The 16,587-nt window shown below is 39.7% G+C and overlaps 2 protein-coding genes across 29 annotated transcripts in view; one reads left to right on the top strand and one right to left on the bottom strand.

Annotated features, from left to right (window-relative positions):
* Ccdc150 (coiled-coil domain containing 150) overlaps positions 1-16,587 on the bottom strand; it is a 115,683-nt gene that overhangs the window by 64,913 nt on the left and 34,183 nt on the right. For 24 of the 28 annotated variants that reach the window (XR_010054598.1, XR_010054599.1, XR_010054600.1 and 21 more), the window contains 5 exons: positions 16,142-16,249; positions 14,146-14,270; positions 12,131-12,308; positions 11,597-11,668; positions 739-852 (listed from right to left, as the gene is read on the bottom strand). Coding sequence is in view for 14 of the 28 variants with exons in the window: in XM_039083603.2 (XP_038939531.1) it covers positions 739-852; positions 11,597-11,668; positions 12,131-12,308; positions 14,146-14,270; positions 16,142-16,249 (597 nt within the window). In the remaining 14 variants the exon portion in view is untranslated. Of the gene's footprint in view, positions 1-724; positions 853-11,596; positions 11,669-12,130; positions 12,309-14,145; positions 14,271-16,141; positions 16,250-16,587 lie in introns of all 28 variants that reach the window. The other 4 variants (XM_039083604.2, XM_063267177.1, NM_001412763.1 and 1 more) reach the window with 2 other exon arrangements.
* Rpl31l12 (ribosomal protein L31 like 12) lies at positions 9,930-10,358 on the top strand. Its single transcript, XM_039084574.2, has one exon. The coding sequence runs from the start codon at positions 9,953-9,955 to the stop codon at positions 10,328-10,330; it is 378 nt and encodes a 125-aa protein (XP_038940502.1). The 5' UTR covers positions 9,930-9,952; the 3' UTR covers positions 10,331-10,358.

Raw genomic sequence — 16,587 nt, 5'->3', positions numbered from 1 at the left:
CTACATGTATTAACTTAATCCTCAAACACTTTTATAGCAATAATATTATCGTCATTTTGATAGGTTAACAAACTCAAGCTCTAAGAGATTAAATGTCATCTTTCTCATAGGCAAAAAGTCTGTCTGAAAAGCCATGAAAACATAAAAAGATTTAGACCATGTAATTCTTCAGAGTTGAAGTAATAAGCAGTTTATGTCAGGGTTTAGTAAAAACTAATCTTAGATTTAAAAAGGCCTTAGGGTATTCTGTGAGGTCTAAAAAATCCCTTGTATGTTCTAAAACAGTATTAACCATTCTTCAGAAATTCAAACACATAGGGGAAAGCATTAGCTTCTTAGAATGATCACCTCTAAGTCCTCTTCACTTGGAGGTGCTGTAAGAATGAATACTATATATTTGTAATGCACGCTAACCTTATCAAACAGCTTTTAAAAATTACACTTATTACTAATTGTTTGATGGGGAAATAGATAAAAATATGGTTTTTCCTCATAATTTATGTAAAAGGAAGTATTTGAAAATATCAAGTCCATTTGTGCTTGTCATTATTTTTTTTTTTTTTTGGTTCTTTTTTTTCGGAGCTGGGGACCGAACCCAGGGCCTTGCGCTTCCTAGGCAAGCGCTCTAACACTGAGCTAAATCCCCAACCCCTGTGCTTGTCATTATTATTGTTCCCTGGTGACCATCACTTAGAGCTATCTGAATTTCCTCCTCTAGACTGACCTTTTTATACCCACCCCTTGGTAATCAGAAGTGGCTTTGTGATGTTCAAGGGAAGCCATCTTATCTGTCAGATGCTTATTTTCTTCAACTAGAATCTGCAGGTTTTGATTCAACACATTAGTGTCTTCCTTTGAAAACAAAAGTAGAAAGAAATTATTTTAAACAAAAAACTCTTATTTTAAAGTAACAGTTGAATTGAAAACTGGAAGGGACCCTATGGTCATGTTTCCCGTCTCAAAGAGTGGGGTTTTGATGAGTCTTGTTTAATAGCTTTAGAATGTTCAAAACAAATTATTTTTATTTTCTTTCAACTTTTACTTTATTGAAAAAAATTCTCATGCATTGTATTATGATCAAGCTTTTCCCTTTCCCCAACTTCTCCCAGATCTTCCCCACCTCCCTACCTACCAAACTCCATGCCCTTCTCTCTTTACAAAAAATAATAAACACACACATGCACACAAAAACCCTCCACAAAAACACAAGCCCAAATATACAAGCAGAAGACCAGTAAGACAATAAATGCCAAAACAAAACATCACAAGACAAAAAGGCTACAAAAATACAAATTCCTTTTTTGTTGGTCAACTACTCCTGCGCATGAGACCCTTTCCCAGAGTGTGGCTAATATACTCAATGAAACTCCTTTGGGGAAAACTAATTTTGATTTTGCCAGAAGATTCCAATTTCAGAGAGCTTCTTGGTTAGCGGTGTGTGGGGCAGAGTCCACTTGCCCTTCCTAGTGCTGGGGCCATCTGGCTTGAACTAGTGTAGGCCTGTATGTACTGCCACAGTCACTGTGAGATTTTACCACTGCTTCTTACGATCTCTATTTCTTTCCTAGTGGTTATTGGAAGAAGCAAATAAGTCATCTTTACTAGCAGTCACGCTATTTAGTATTTAGTATTTATCAATTCGAGCTTGTGTGTAATAGATACAAAAATATTCCACAAAATACTGTCAAAATTAATCTAGGAATATATAAAGTGGAGATAGGAGGTAAGTGAAGTTTATTCTGATGATATATATAATTCATTACCAATATAATTCAGCACATCAATACACTGTATTAGATAAGCCACAGGACCATGTCAATAAGAATATACATTTAAAAAACTCAACATTGATCTATGACTTTAGGAAAATTCAACTAAAAATTATGAAAAACAATCACTTTTACCTGATACAATCGTATCTACAAAAACTCCCAGAGTTGGCTAAGTTTCCACTGAGATATGATTTCCATTGTGTTGAGTGGGCCTTAAGTTCAGTAAGAGAGCTGTTGGTTACTACCAGAATATGTATGCCTCTGTCGTACACTTAGGGTTATTGTGACATACATATTGCTGTTATAGTTCATTGGTATTACAGCTAGGTAGAACTATGATTGCTTCCTTCCCTTCGAAGCTTACATGTCCCCTTCTGCTGTCATGATAGCTACTGTAAATAACTAAGTCAAGACTGGGAGAAATAGTCTTCCATGGAAAAAAACCCCACATCCCCAGTGTTTTACCCAATACCAAGTACTCAGCCTTGAAATTATATACATATATATACAAGTGACATTAGATGAACTGAGCAGGTAGTATTCATATAGTTATATAAGTAGTTGTTACACGTATATATAACAATTAAAAAGGCCATGGATTTGAGAGAACAGGAGAAATTTAATGGAAGTGTTGAAGGAAAGTATGGGAGAAACTGGTTGATTGTATTTTAACTTCAAAAATAGGAAAAATAATTAAAATATCCTAAAGGTAATCGGAATTGTAATGCTGAAAGATTAAGCATTTTCCCCCCAAGCTAAGGGAAAAGATAAGAGTACCTGCTGTTGATCTGTGCCCGAGAGTTAACCCTGTGGCACAGCTCTCCAGACCCAAATCTCGCCCAGGGAGAGCGGGTCTACCAGGAATGCTGTACACCTAAGTCCAAAGATGACAGGAACATTTTTGTTCCAATAACTTGCCAAAGGGGGACCTTCCAGGAGACCACAAGGCTCAGGAGCTTTGGAGCAACTGGGGACAGCATCCTTCTGGTCTCTATCTACACCCCAGATTTAACTATACCTCTCTGTACCCAAATCCAACCTGGAGAGAGCTGGTCTCCCAGGAGTGCTGAAACACCTAAGATCACAGGTTCACAGGTTCGCAGGCTCCCAGGAGGGAGAGGCTCCAGTCAGAGACGCAAGACCAACTAACACCAAAGATAAACCAGATGACGAGAGGCAACCACAAGAACCTAAGCAACAGAAACCAAGGCTTCGGGGTTGGGGATTTAGCTCAGTGGTAGAGCGCTTGCCTAGGAAGCGCAAGGCCCTGGGTTCGGTCCCCAGCTCTGAGAAAAAAAAAAAAAAAAAGAGAAGACTAAGAAACCAAGGCTTCTTGGCATCACCAGAACCTAGTTCTCCCACAACAGCAAGTCCTCGATGCCCCAACACACCAGAAAAGCAAGATTCTGACTTAAAATTACATCTCATGATGATGATAGGGGACTTTAAGAAGGACATAACTCCTTTAAAGAAATACAGGACAATACAAGTAAACAGGTAGAAGCCCGCAAAGAGGAAACACAAAAAACCCTTAAAGAATTACAGGAAAAGACAACCAAATAGGTGAAGGAATTGAACAAAACCATCCAAGATCTAAAAATGGAACTAGAAACAATAAAGAAATCACAAAGGAAGACAACCCTGGAGATAGAAAACCTAGGAAAAAGATCAGGAGTCATAGATGCAATCATTACCAACAGAAATACAAGAGATAGAAGAGAGAATCTCAGGTGCAGAAGACACCATAGAAAACATTGACACAACCATCAAAGAAAATGCAAAACACAAAAAGATTGTAACATTCAGGAAATCCAGTATACAAGGAGAAGGTCAAATCTAAAAATAGATATAAAAGAGAGTGAAGATTCCCAATATAATGGGCAAGTAAATATCTTCAACAAAATTACAGGAGATTACCTAAAGAAAGAGATGCCCATAAACATACACGAAGCCCACAGGACTCCAAATAGATTGGACCAGAAAAGAATTTTCTCCTGTCACATAATAGTCAAAACACTAAATGAACATAACAAAGAAAGAATATAAAAAGCAGTAAGGGAAAAAGGCCAAGTAACATATAAAGGCAGACCTATCAGAATTACACCATACTTCTCACCAGAGACTATGAAAGCCAGAAGATACTGGACAGATGTCATACAGACCCTAAGAAAACACAAATGCCAGCCCAGGCTACTATGTCCAGCAAAATTCACAATTAACATAGATGGAGAAACCAAGATATTCTAAGACAAAACCAAATTTACCCAGTATCTTCACACAAATTCAGCCCTGCAAAGGATAATAGATGGAAAACTCTAACACAAGGAGGGAAACCACCCTAGAAAAAGCAAGGAAGTAATCTTTTTGTAACAAACCCCAAAGAAGAGAGCCACACAACATAATTTCACCTCTAACAACAAAAATAAAAGGAAACAACAATCACTGGTACCTAATCTCCCTCAACATCAATGGACTCAATTCCCCAATAAATAGACATAGACTAAACAACTGGATAAGTTAACAGAACCCAGCATTTTGCTGCATACAGGAAAAAACCCTCAGTGACAAAGACAGACACTACCTCAGAGTAAAAGGTTGGACAAAACTTTTCTAAGCAAATGGTCCCAAGAAACAAACTGGAGTAGCCATTCTAATATCAAATAAAATCGAAATTCAACCAAAAGTTATCAAAAAAGATAAGGAAAGGCACTTCATACTCATCAAAGGAAAAATCTACCAAGACGAACTCTCAATTCTGATTACCTATGCTCCAAATGCAAGGGTGCCTACATTCATAAAAGAAACCTTATTAAAGCTCAAAGCACACATTGCACCTCACACAATAATCGTGGGAGACTTCAACACCCTACTCTCATCAATGGACAGATCATGGAAACAGAAACTAAACAGAGACACAGTGAAATTAGCAGAAGTTATGAACCAACTGGATTTAACAGATATCCATAGAACATTTCATCCTAAAACAAAAGGATATACCTTCTTCTCAACAACCCATGGTACCTTCTCCAAAATTGATTATAGAATTGGTCACAAAACAAGCCTCAACAGATACAAGATAGAAATAATCCCATTTGTTCTGTGAATTACCACAATTATGCTCATACCTAAACCATACAAAGATACGACAAAGAAAGAAAACTTCAGACCAATTTCCCTTATGAATATCATTGTCAAAATACTCAATAAAATTCTCACAAAGTGAATTCAAGAACATATCAAAACGATCATCCATCATGATCAAGTAGGCTTTATCCCAGGGATGTAGGGATGGTTCAATATATGGAAATCCATCAACGAAATCCAATATATAAACAAAATGAAAAAAAAAAGCATGATCGTTTCATTAGAGGCTTAGAAAGCACTTACCAAATTCAAGACCCCTTCTTGATAGACAACAAAAAGAGGTCAAAGGGATACAAATTGGAAAGAAAGAAGTCACAATATCACTATTTGCCGACGATATGATAGTATACTTAAGTGACCCCAAAAATTCCACAGGAAAACTCCTATGACTGATAAACAACTCCAACAAAGTGGCTGGGTATAAAATTAGCTCAAATCAGTAGCCTTCCTCTACTAAAAGGATAAACAGGCTGAGAAGAAATTAGGGAAATGACACCCTTCAAAATAGTCACAAATAATATAAAATATCTTGGTGTCACTCTAACCAAGCAAGTGAAAAAGAAGTTTAGGACAAGAACTTCAAGTCTATGAAGAAAGAAATTGAAGAAGATCTCAGAAGATGGAAACTCTCCCATGCTCATGTATTGGCAAGATTAATATTGTAAAAATGGCTATGTTGCTGAAAGCAATCTATAGATTCAATACAATCCCCATCAAAATTCCAACTCAATTCTTCACAGAGTTAGAAAGAGCAATTCTCCATTTCATTTGGAATAACAAACAAACAAACAAAAAAATAACTGGATAGCAAAAACTATCCTCAACAATAAAAGAACTTCTGGGGAATCACCATCCCTGACCTCAAGCTGTATTACAGAGCAATAGTGATAAAAACTGCATTTTATTGGTACAGAGGCAGGCAGGTAGATCAATGGAATAGAATCGAAGACCCAGAAATGAACCCACACACCTATGGTCACTTGATCTTTGACAAAGGAGTGAAAACCATCCAGTGGAAAAAAGACAGCACTTTCGACAAATGGTGCTGCTTCAACTGGATGTCAGCATGAAGAGGAATGCAGATCGATCCGTTCTTATCTCCTTGTATAAAGCTCAAATCCAAGTTGATCAAGGACCTCTGATAAAACTACATACACTGAAACTAATAGAAGACAAAGTGGGGAAGGATCTTGAATTACATGGGTACAGGGGAAAATTTCCTGAGGAGACCAACGCTTATGCTCTACAATCAACAATTGACAAATGGGACCTCATAAAATTGCAAAGCTTCTGTAAGGCAAAGGACACTGTCAATAGGACAAAATGGCAACCAACAGATTGGGAAAAGGTCTTTATCAATCCTACATCCTATAGAGGGCTAATATTTAATATAGACGAAGAGCTCAAAAAGTTAGACTCCAGAGAACCAAATACCGCTATTAAAAAATGGGGTACAGAGGTAAACAAAGAATTCTCAATGAGGCATCTCAAATGACTAAGAAGCTCCCAAAGAAATGTTAAACATCATTAGTCATCAGGGAAATGCAAATCATAACAACCCTGAGATTCGACCTCACACCAGTCAGAATGGCTAAGATCAGTTGACAGTAGATGCTGTTAAGGATGTGGAGAAAAAAGGAACACTCCTCCATTGTTGGTGGGATTACAAGCTGGTATAACCACTCTGGAAATTAGTCTGGCTATTTCTCAGAAAATTGGATATATAGTACTAACTGAGGATCGAGCTATACCTCTCTTGGGCATACACCCAAAAGATGCTCCAACATAACAAAGACACATACTCCACTATATTCACAGCAGCCTTATTTATAATAGCCAGAAGCTGGAAACAACCCAGATGTCCCTCAACAGAGGAATGGATACAGATAATGTGGTACATTTACACAATGGAGTACTGCTCAGCTATTTAAAAAAATGATTTCATGAAAGTTTAGGCAAAAGTATGGAATTAGAAAATATCATCCTGTCTGAGGTAACCCAGTAACAAAAGAACACACATGATATGCCCTCACTGTTAAGTGGATAATAGCCCAAAACTCAGAATACCCAGGATACAAATCACAGACCACATGAAGCTCAAGAAGAAGGAAGACTAAAGACTGGATGCCTCAGTCCTTCTTAGAAGGGGGAACAAAATACTCAAGGGAGGAAATACAGGGACAAAGTTTAGAGCAGAGACTGAGGGAAAGGCCATCCCACCTATGGACCCATCCCATATAGAGATACCAAACCCAGCACTATTGTGGATGCCAAGAAGTTCTTGCTGATTTAGCTGTCACCTGAGAGGCTCTGCCAGAACCTGACAAATACAGAGGCAGATGCTCATAGCCAATCAGTGGACTGAGAACGTGGTCCCCAATGAAGGGATTAGAGAAAGGACTGAAGGAGCTGAAGGAGTTTGCAACCCCACAGGAAGAACAATATCAACCAACCAGACGCCCCAGAGCTACCACAGACTAAACCACTAACTAAAGAGTTGACATGGAGGGACCCAGGGCTCCAGCCACATAAGTAGCAGAGGATGGCCTTGTTGGACATCAGTGGGAGGAGATGTCCTTGGTTCTGTCAAGGGTGGATGCCCCAGTGTAGGGGAATGCCAGGGGGGGGAGGCGGGAGTGGGTGGGGGAGCACCCTCATAGAAGCAAGAGGAGGGAAGATGGGATAAAGGGGAAACCAGGAACAGGAATAACTTTTGAAATGTAAATAAATACAATATCAAAAAAAAAAAAGAAGAATTCTAAATCCAGCAAAACTGGCCCTCAAAAATAATAAAGAAATTAAAGTATTCCCAGATAATGAAAAGTTGTAATGATTCATACAAAGGGCTTTTCTGGTTTCAAAACAACCGTGCAGCTGTGGTACATTCAAATCACATTAAAATATGTAAAGTAATTTACCAAGGTCCCCAGCCCTGGTATGTGTGCAGATTTGGGGGCTGGAAAACACACTCTACAAGGAAAAGTAAGGGAGTTCTTCAGGTTGAAACAAGTGGAAAGTGGATATGAACTAAAATTCCCACAAGAAGTTAAGGACAGTGTGTATCACATGCATGTTTGGTGCCCACACAGGCCAGAAGAAAGCTTTAGATCCCCTGGAGCTGGACTTACAGATGGTTTGGAGGCACCATATGGGTGCTAGGAACTAAACTTGGTTCCAGCTCTTATTGGCTGAGCCATGTCTCTAAGCTCACATTTTGTTTTGTTTTTTGTGGGTTTTTTTTTTTGGTTTTTGTGGGTGTCTCTCTCTCTCTCTCTCTCTCTCTCTCTCTCTCTCTCTCTCTCTCTCTTTCTTGTATCCTAATCTTACCTACAAGCCAAAAAGTACAGTAGAAGAATAAGGAAGTTTAAATGATGCAACAGAAATGCCTACTTAAAATAAAAGAAGGCAACAATTGAGAAACAGTGACAAAACACAAAAGTAAAACGTAAAAACAAACAAAAAACCCAAAACCCCCAATGTAAATTATTCCTTAATGGTAATTATCTTAACTATAAGTGAATTAAACCATCTCATTTACACAGCAGAAATATTTGGCTGAAGAGAAGTGTCAATGGTTAAGAGCTTCACTGACTATTTTTCTAGAGGACCCTAGTTAGATTCCCAGCACTGGTTCACAAGCATCTGTAACTCCAGTTCCAGAAGATCTGATGTCCTGTTTCTGGCCTCTACAGCATTCTATGTAGTACATGCATGCAAAATACATACACATAAAAATAAATATTTCTTTAAGAAGCAGATAGGCAGAATGGAAAAATTTTTAGAAATTCAACAATTGAAGGATGGACTTTAGATTCATATTAAAAAAGGCAAGTTAGAGGATGGAAAAATTTCTACCATACAAACAGTCTGAAAAGAGCTTAGCTGGCTACATTAGTATTAGACAAAAAGATAAACATTGTTGAGATAAAGGACACACCTATGAAAAATATTAACCATATTATATATCCATATAACAAAAATATATATGAAGCCAAAAAGAACAAATTAAATAGGGAAATAAACAGTAGACAGGGATTTCAAATTTCCCACTCATAATACTCAACAGGACAATTAGACAAGAGATATAAGCAAACAGAAGACTTGAGGAATACTATTTTAACTAAGAGACTGAAGAGAATAATTCCTCCACAAAGCAGACTACAGATTTTTCTCAAGTATACATGGAGCAATCTCTATGATACGTTAGGTCATAAAGCAGCTATCAATAAATTAGAAAGGGACATGCATTTTCTCAACTACAATATAACATTAAAATTATTAAAACTAAAAGTTAAACTAGAAATCAATGAGCAAATTAAATACAAAGCAAAAGCAGGTAGCTGGGCTAACTAAGGAAAAATAGAGGAGATACAAATTCCTAAATAGTCATAAAGTAGAAAACATTCTTGCTGATCTTATGAAGTAAACACATATGAGCTCAGAACAACTGTATGCCAACAAGCGAGGCACTCTAGATGAAATGGGCACATTCCCAGAAAGAACGATCTGTAGAAACGAATTCAAACAGAAAACAGAGAGAGAGAGAGAGAGAGAGAGAGAGAGAGAGAGAGAGAGAGAGAGAGAGAGCGCTTCAACAGAAGGTTGGATCAGTGGTAATACAAAGCAGAAAAACAACAACAAGAAAATCTTCCCACAAAGCAAAGACTGCCAAGGTGGCTTCTCTAGTAAATAACTTAAGAACACTTAACGAAGAACTGATACAAACCCCTCAAAAAATCCTAGCCAAAAATATGATTTACCAAATCATTTTCAGAGGCCAATATTATCTTGACACCAAAACCAAAGTTAACACATGCAAAAAAATAAAACTACAGAACAGTATTATCTTATGAGTACATATTTAAAAACTCAACGAACCAACCTGCAACATACAAAGAGGGTATATCACATAATCAAGTGAAACGTATCTAAGGGACATAAGCCAACTTTTGAAAGAAAGCATTTGAAATCAAAGAATGTACTACATAATGTAAAATAAAGGATATGGCCTTCCTTTCCAACTTGGGCCCGGCAGAATGGCTCCCGCAAAGAAGGGTGGCGAGAAGAAGAAGGGCCATTCTGCCATCAACGAGGTGGTGACCCGAGAATACACCATCAACATTCACAAGCACATCCATGGAGTGGGCTTCAAGAAGCGTGCCCCTCGGGCACTCAAAGAAATTCGGAAATCTGCCATGAAGGAGATGGGGACTCCAGATGTGCGCATAGACACCAGGCTCAATAAAGCCGTCTGGGCCAAAGGAATAAGGAATGTTCCGTACCGCATCCGAGTATGCTTGTCCAGAAAGCGTAATGAGGATGAGCATTCACCAAACAAGCTCTACACACGGGTAACTTACGTGCCTGTTACCACATTCAAAAATCTACAGACGGTCAAAGTGGATGAGAACTAACTGCTGAATGTCAAATAAAGTTACAGAACTGCCAAAATAAATGAATAAATAAATGAATGAATAAATAAATAAATAAATAAATAAATAAATAAATAAATAAAGGACATGATCCTTAAGATCATCTCAATATTTCCAGATAAAATTCAAAATAGTTTCACAACAAAAATTTCCCCAAAACTAAATGTAGAAGGGCATTTTCACCTTTTCATGAGGGAGCTCACCAGAACTCCACAGCACAAGCTGCCTGTCCTCACCTCAACACTGCAGCACAAGTTCTAGTCAACTTACACAAGACAAAGGAAGGAATGTTGTATTAAAACTGCAATGTGCCCAAGTTAATGCACAGTCTATCAAAATTGCAGTTGTCCTTTCTCACAAAACTGGAAATGTTGTTGATCCTAAAAGCTCATAGGAAAATGCAGACTCAAAAAACCAAAACCATTTAATAATTAGACTCATGAATCTTAATGTCCAAACAAACTTTTGTTATTAAGACTCATTATCAGGATGCTAGGCAAGAAGATCAATGCAAATCTTAATGTTAATTGACAGGTTACTAGTCTGTACTCATTTATAAAAACTAGAGTCACTCTTACAGAAGAGCTGAATGGACTAGTGATCATTAACGACTAAAGAGAAATAAGAAACAGAAATGGCATGGAAGTAAACAAGAGTTATCAAAATGTGTGTGGAGAGGGAGGGGCTAATCCTAGTTTTCTCCATAGTCAGGCAACCACTGCTTAGTACAATATGTGGGACTCTTCCAACTGTCTAGAGTATGGAATCTACAACCTACAGAAATCACTAACATGAGGATGTGGACGTGCTCACTACCCGTGTTTGTTATGCATTCCATGCACACATCAAATTACTTATAAGCTACTCCATCAGGACGGACAAAAATAATGAGACTAACTAAAGAAAAACTGTAAGTTGAAGTTGCAGGCATTCGCAGGCACTTATGACATAAAACCCAGCTCGCTGCGAGATCTAAAATAGGCAGAGTCAGCCTCTTCTAGGCCCATTAGTCCCGTCTCAGGGGATGTGTGGCTGAAGTACTCAGGGAACTCTAGGGCCAGAGGCAGCGATGGCTTATGCAGGCAATCCCCATATGGCTCAATGAGCAACTTCTCCCAAAAGCCCTAGAATGCCTAAGGGACACCAGCTTTGTGTCCCATCTTGATCATGGGTAAATGCCCTACTCATTAAAATAAGCAGACACAGTAGGCAGCAACACAGATTGACAACAAAAGGACATGTGAATACCTTGCTTTCAGCTAATTCTTTTTCCAAATTGCATTTTTCTTTGGCTACTCCCTTTTCTGATTTATTAACCTGCTGAGGTAGAAAAAAGAAATGGATCAACTTTCAGAGGATACAGCAGGTGACAACATCCTACATGCCAGTTAACCCCCACACTGCAGAGACAGTACATCCTCTCAGAAAAGGGGTCAACAGGGAATCAGATCCGCAGCTTCCCTCTAACTTCCAAGACAGGGCTATGTCCTGATAACGCTCGTTCTCCCGCTCCTTTAGGACAAATGGGTTTTTAAATTCTGACCCTGTAACTAACAGGCAGATGTGTAAATTATCCATTGACACCAGTGATGGGGGAAAGCAGCATACTGTTCCTATTTGGCCTAGACGACTTTACACGCTGGAGAATCCACACTTCTGTAGTGGTAACTCTGACAAACTTCTAAACTGCAGTTTTGCTTCTGCTCTCATCTTTTGCACTACAGCACAACCTTGAAACATCATTCGGTATCTCAACTAGAAGGGAGACCTGCTGTTTCCTACCTCCCTCTGAAACCATTCATTCTTCTCCAGCAGAGACTTCTTCTCCTGCATTGATGCTTCCAGTTCACCTCGTAGTCTTGCAATAGTTGATTCTAGAAGTTCTTTTTGTGCCATTGTCCTCTTCTCAGCCTCCTGTGCTTTCTGGAGACACTGATTGTGCTCAAGAATTAAATGGTCTCTGGAGGACAAGAATAAAGAGTCATCAAATTAGTCACGTCCTACAGTACATGACACTCCATCTGACAACAGTTACCAGAATGTTCTAGCAAACTTGTTCCTCAAGAGAAAATTTCTTTATCCCCACAGTAGACTCACAAATGTGAGAACTACCATGAGTGAACAAAGGTGCACACGTGGGACACAGCTTACTTACAGGTGCACACGTGGAACACAGCTTACTTATAGGTGCACACGTGGGACACAGCTTACTTACAGGTGCACACGTGGGACACAGCTTACTTACAGGTGCACACGTGGGGCACAGCTTACTTACAGGTGCACACGTGGGACACAGCTTACTTACAGGTGCACACGTGGGGCACAGCTTACTTACAGGTGCACACGTGGGACACAGCTTACTTACAGGTGCACACGTGGGGCACAGCTTACTTACAGGTGCACACGTGGGACACAGCTTACTTACAGGTGCACACGTGGGGCACAGCTTACTTACAGGTGCACACGTGGGGCACAGCTTACTTACAGGTGCACACGTGGGACACAGCTTACAGGTGCACACGTGGGACACAGCTTACAGGTGCACACGTGGGGCACAGCTTACTTACAGGTGCACACGTGGGACACAGCTTACTTACAGGTGCACACGTGGGGCACAGCTTACTTACAGGTGCACACGTGGGACACAGCTTACTTACAGGTGCACACGTGGGACACAGCTTACTTACAGGTGCACACGTGGGGCACAGCTTACTTACAGGTGCACACGTGGGGCACAGCTTACTTACAGGTGCACACGTGGGGCACAGCTTACTTACAGGTGCACACGTGGGGCACAGCTTACTTACAGGTGCACACGTGGGGCACAGCTTACTTACAGGTGCACACGTGGGACACAGCTTACTTACAGGTGCACACGTGGGGCACAGCTTACTTACAGGTGCACACGTGGGACACAGCTTACTTACAGGTGCACACGTGGGGCACAGCTTACTTACAGTTGCACACGTGGGACACAGCTTACTTACAGGTGCACACGTGGGACACAGCTTACTTACAGGTGCACACGTGGGACACAGCTTACTTACAGGTGCACACGTGGGACACAGCTTACTTACAGGTGCACACGTGGGACACAGCTTACTTACAGGTGCACACGTGGGACACAGCTTACTTACAGGTGCACACGTGGGACACAGCTTACTTACAGGTGCACACGTGGGACACAGCTTACTTACAGGTGCACACGTGGGACACAGCTTAGTTACAGGTGCACACGTGGGACACCGCTTACTTACAGTTGCACACGTGGGACACAGCTTACTTACAGGTGCACACGTGGGACACCGCTTACTTACAGGTGCACACGTGGGACACAGCTTACTTACAGTTGCACACGTGGGACACAGCTTACTTACAGGTGCACACGTGGGACACAGCTTACTTACAGGTGCACACGTGGGACACCGCTTACTTACAGGTGCACACGTGGGACACAGCTTACTTACAGGTGCACACGTGGGACACAGCTTACTTACAGGTGCACACGTGGGACACAGCTTACTTACAGTTGCACACGTGGGACACCGCTTACTTACAGGTGCACACGTGGGACACAGCTTACTTACAGTTGCACACGTGGGACACAGCTTACTTACAGGTGCACACGTGGGACACCGCTTACTTACAGGTGCACACGTGGGACACAGCTTACTTACAGGTGCACACGTGGGACACCGCTTACTTACAGGTGCACACGTGGGACACTGCTTAGTTACAGGTGCACACGAGGGACACTGCTTAGTTACAGGTGCACACGTGGGACACCGCTTACTTACAGATGCATCTGGAGTTGCGCTTTATCATTCTGCACAGTTTGGAGCTCGCCTGTGATGCTGGCATGGGCTGTGTCTAACAGTAAATTTTGCTCTTGAAATGTCTCTGTTATCATTTTCTGCTCTACCTGAGAGAATAATAGGAAATGCTGAATTGCAAGTTGATTGGTTGATATTCAAAGACACTAGGCTCAAAACTTGTTTCATTTTCATAAGCCTTTATAAAATAGTTTGAGTACCCAGCCTTCTCTTTGGCTACAGTTCTGTCATTTTATATTTCTACTAGACAAGATGAGGAAGTATTATTTACCAGCCTTGAACATATTTTGTGAAACTTTAAAAGATAACATTTTTTTAAAAAAAGGCATTTGGACCAATTAATTTTTTTAAGATTTATTTATTATATATAAGTACACTGTATCTGTCTTCAGACACACCAGAAGAGGGCATCAGATCCCATTATAGATGGTTGTGAGCCACCATGTGGTTGCTGGGATTTGAACTCAGGACCTCTGGAAGAGCAGTCAGTGCTCTTAACTGTTAAACCATCTCTCCAGCTCAACATATTTTCAAAAATAAAATTTACACTAAAATATTTCAGTATCTTAAAAGCTCAATATGATTTTATTTTAAAATATGAAACAATAGAAACCCATTCAAACATCACATGAGAAGACCTTTCATCTCTCTTTTCTCTTTCTCTCCAAACTGTGTGTGGGGAGAAGCATTTCCAGCAGTTTGTATGGACGCCTTTGAGGGTCTCCTGCACGGCCCTCAAAGGGGAGTATTCATTGTTTTCACCGTCTCTCTGGCTCACCATTTTCTAATTAGCAACACTTTTACCTATAATCCATAACAGTTTTTCAAGCCTCGCATAATTATATAATTATATTTTATTTGACTTCTTATTGGAAAAATAAGTATAACGTGTAGCAGCTATAACAATTAGAGGCTGTAAGATATGTAAAATCTTTAATATCATATTAGTATATGCAAAGAAAGCAAGCAAACAACAACAACACACACAGTCTCTCACGTACAAGCTACTTCTTTGTAGTGTCCAAGGACCAGAATTTGAAAAATTACGTTTTTATTAGGATGACTTGTGTTTTGTGGTGAAAGTCCGTTAACAAAGGAGCAAAATTTCAAATAGCTAGAGTCAAAGTAAGGAGTATTTGTAGCATAATGTAAGGAAAATGGCAAGTCGAAGATGTTTTGGGGAAAACTAAGTATTGTGACTCAATTCTAAGTATGCACCATTACTAAGGGCTACAGAGATGGCTCAGTGATCAAGAACACTCGCTGCTCATGCAGAGGACCTGGGATTGGTTCCCAGCTCCTCTACAGTACTTGTAGAGTACGGCCATCCATAACTCCAGTCTGAGGGCCTCAAATGCCTTCTGATGGCCTCTGGCACCAGGAAGGCATGTGGTGCACACATATACATCATACACACATATATACATCATACACACATACATACATACATACATACACACATACGTACATACATACATACAAGCAAAACACTCATATACGTAAAATAAGTTTAAAGTATATATCATTATTACATAAAACTAGAATAGGTCATTATTATTCCTAAAGTGATATTTGTGTAGAAAGTATTAAAATCCATTGAATTGTGAAGCCAAATCACCCCTTTGCACAAAAGGAGGAAACTACTAATCAAAAAATAATAGCTGGGGGTGTGGGTGGAAAAAAATAACAGCTGGGTTATAATAACAGTCTGTAACCCCACCATTTTATAGGCTGAGGCAGGATTGTGAATTTCAGACAAGCCTGCTGGGGTACATAAGTCAGACAGAGGTGGAGGAGCAGAGGGGGGAGGTAGTAAAATCAGAAGTCTAAGTCATTCTTAGTTCCATAATGAATCCGAGTTCAGCATGGGATAAATGAAACTATTTTGAATGAAAAAAAAAAGGAAGGAAGGAAGGAAGGAAGGACGTAAATAAATGAAGTTTGAGTGTCAAAAGAATACCTTCAAAGTAGCATGATGTTCAGCAATAATTCTGGAATTTTCCAGTTTAACAGCCTTAAGCATGCTGGTAAGCTCTGAACACTTTTTGGAAAGTTGGTCATTCAAAACCTAAGACAAAATATTTAGCAAGTCACAAGTCTTTCTAATAATTACTTAAATATTATTTTTAATGATTTCACAGTAACCCATTATATGTAAACCTAATTTAGCTAACATACTATCAATTAATATTCCATTAATTTAAACTACTTTCTAAACTTCCCTATGAGTTATTGATCAGGAAGGTTCCAGAGGTAACCCAAACAACGTACACTATCGCCTCTGTTCTTGGTTGGCTGCTGTAACCAGATGGTAAGACCCTGTTGCTGAGGACAGCGCTCACTTTGGATGTAAAACCACGAAATCAATCCTGAACTGAACAGGAAGCTCTCTCACTGCTAGCTGGC

The sequence above is a fragment of the Rattus norvegicus genome, chromosome 9, assembly GCF_036323735.1.
Source record: "Rattus norvegicus strain BN/NHsdMcwi chromosome 9, GRCr8, whole genome shotgun sequence".
Lineage (NCBI taxonomy): Eukaryota > Metazoa > Chordata > Mammalia > Rodentia > Muridae > Rattus > Rattus norvegicus.
The sequence above is the reverse complement of the archived record's forward strand: the minus strand, read 5'-3'. Positions and strand labels throughout refer to the sequence as shown.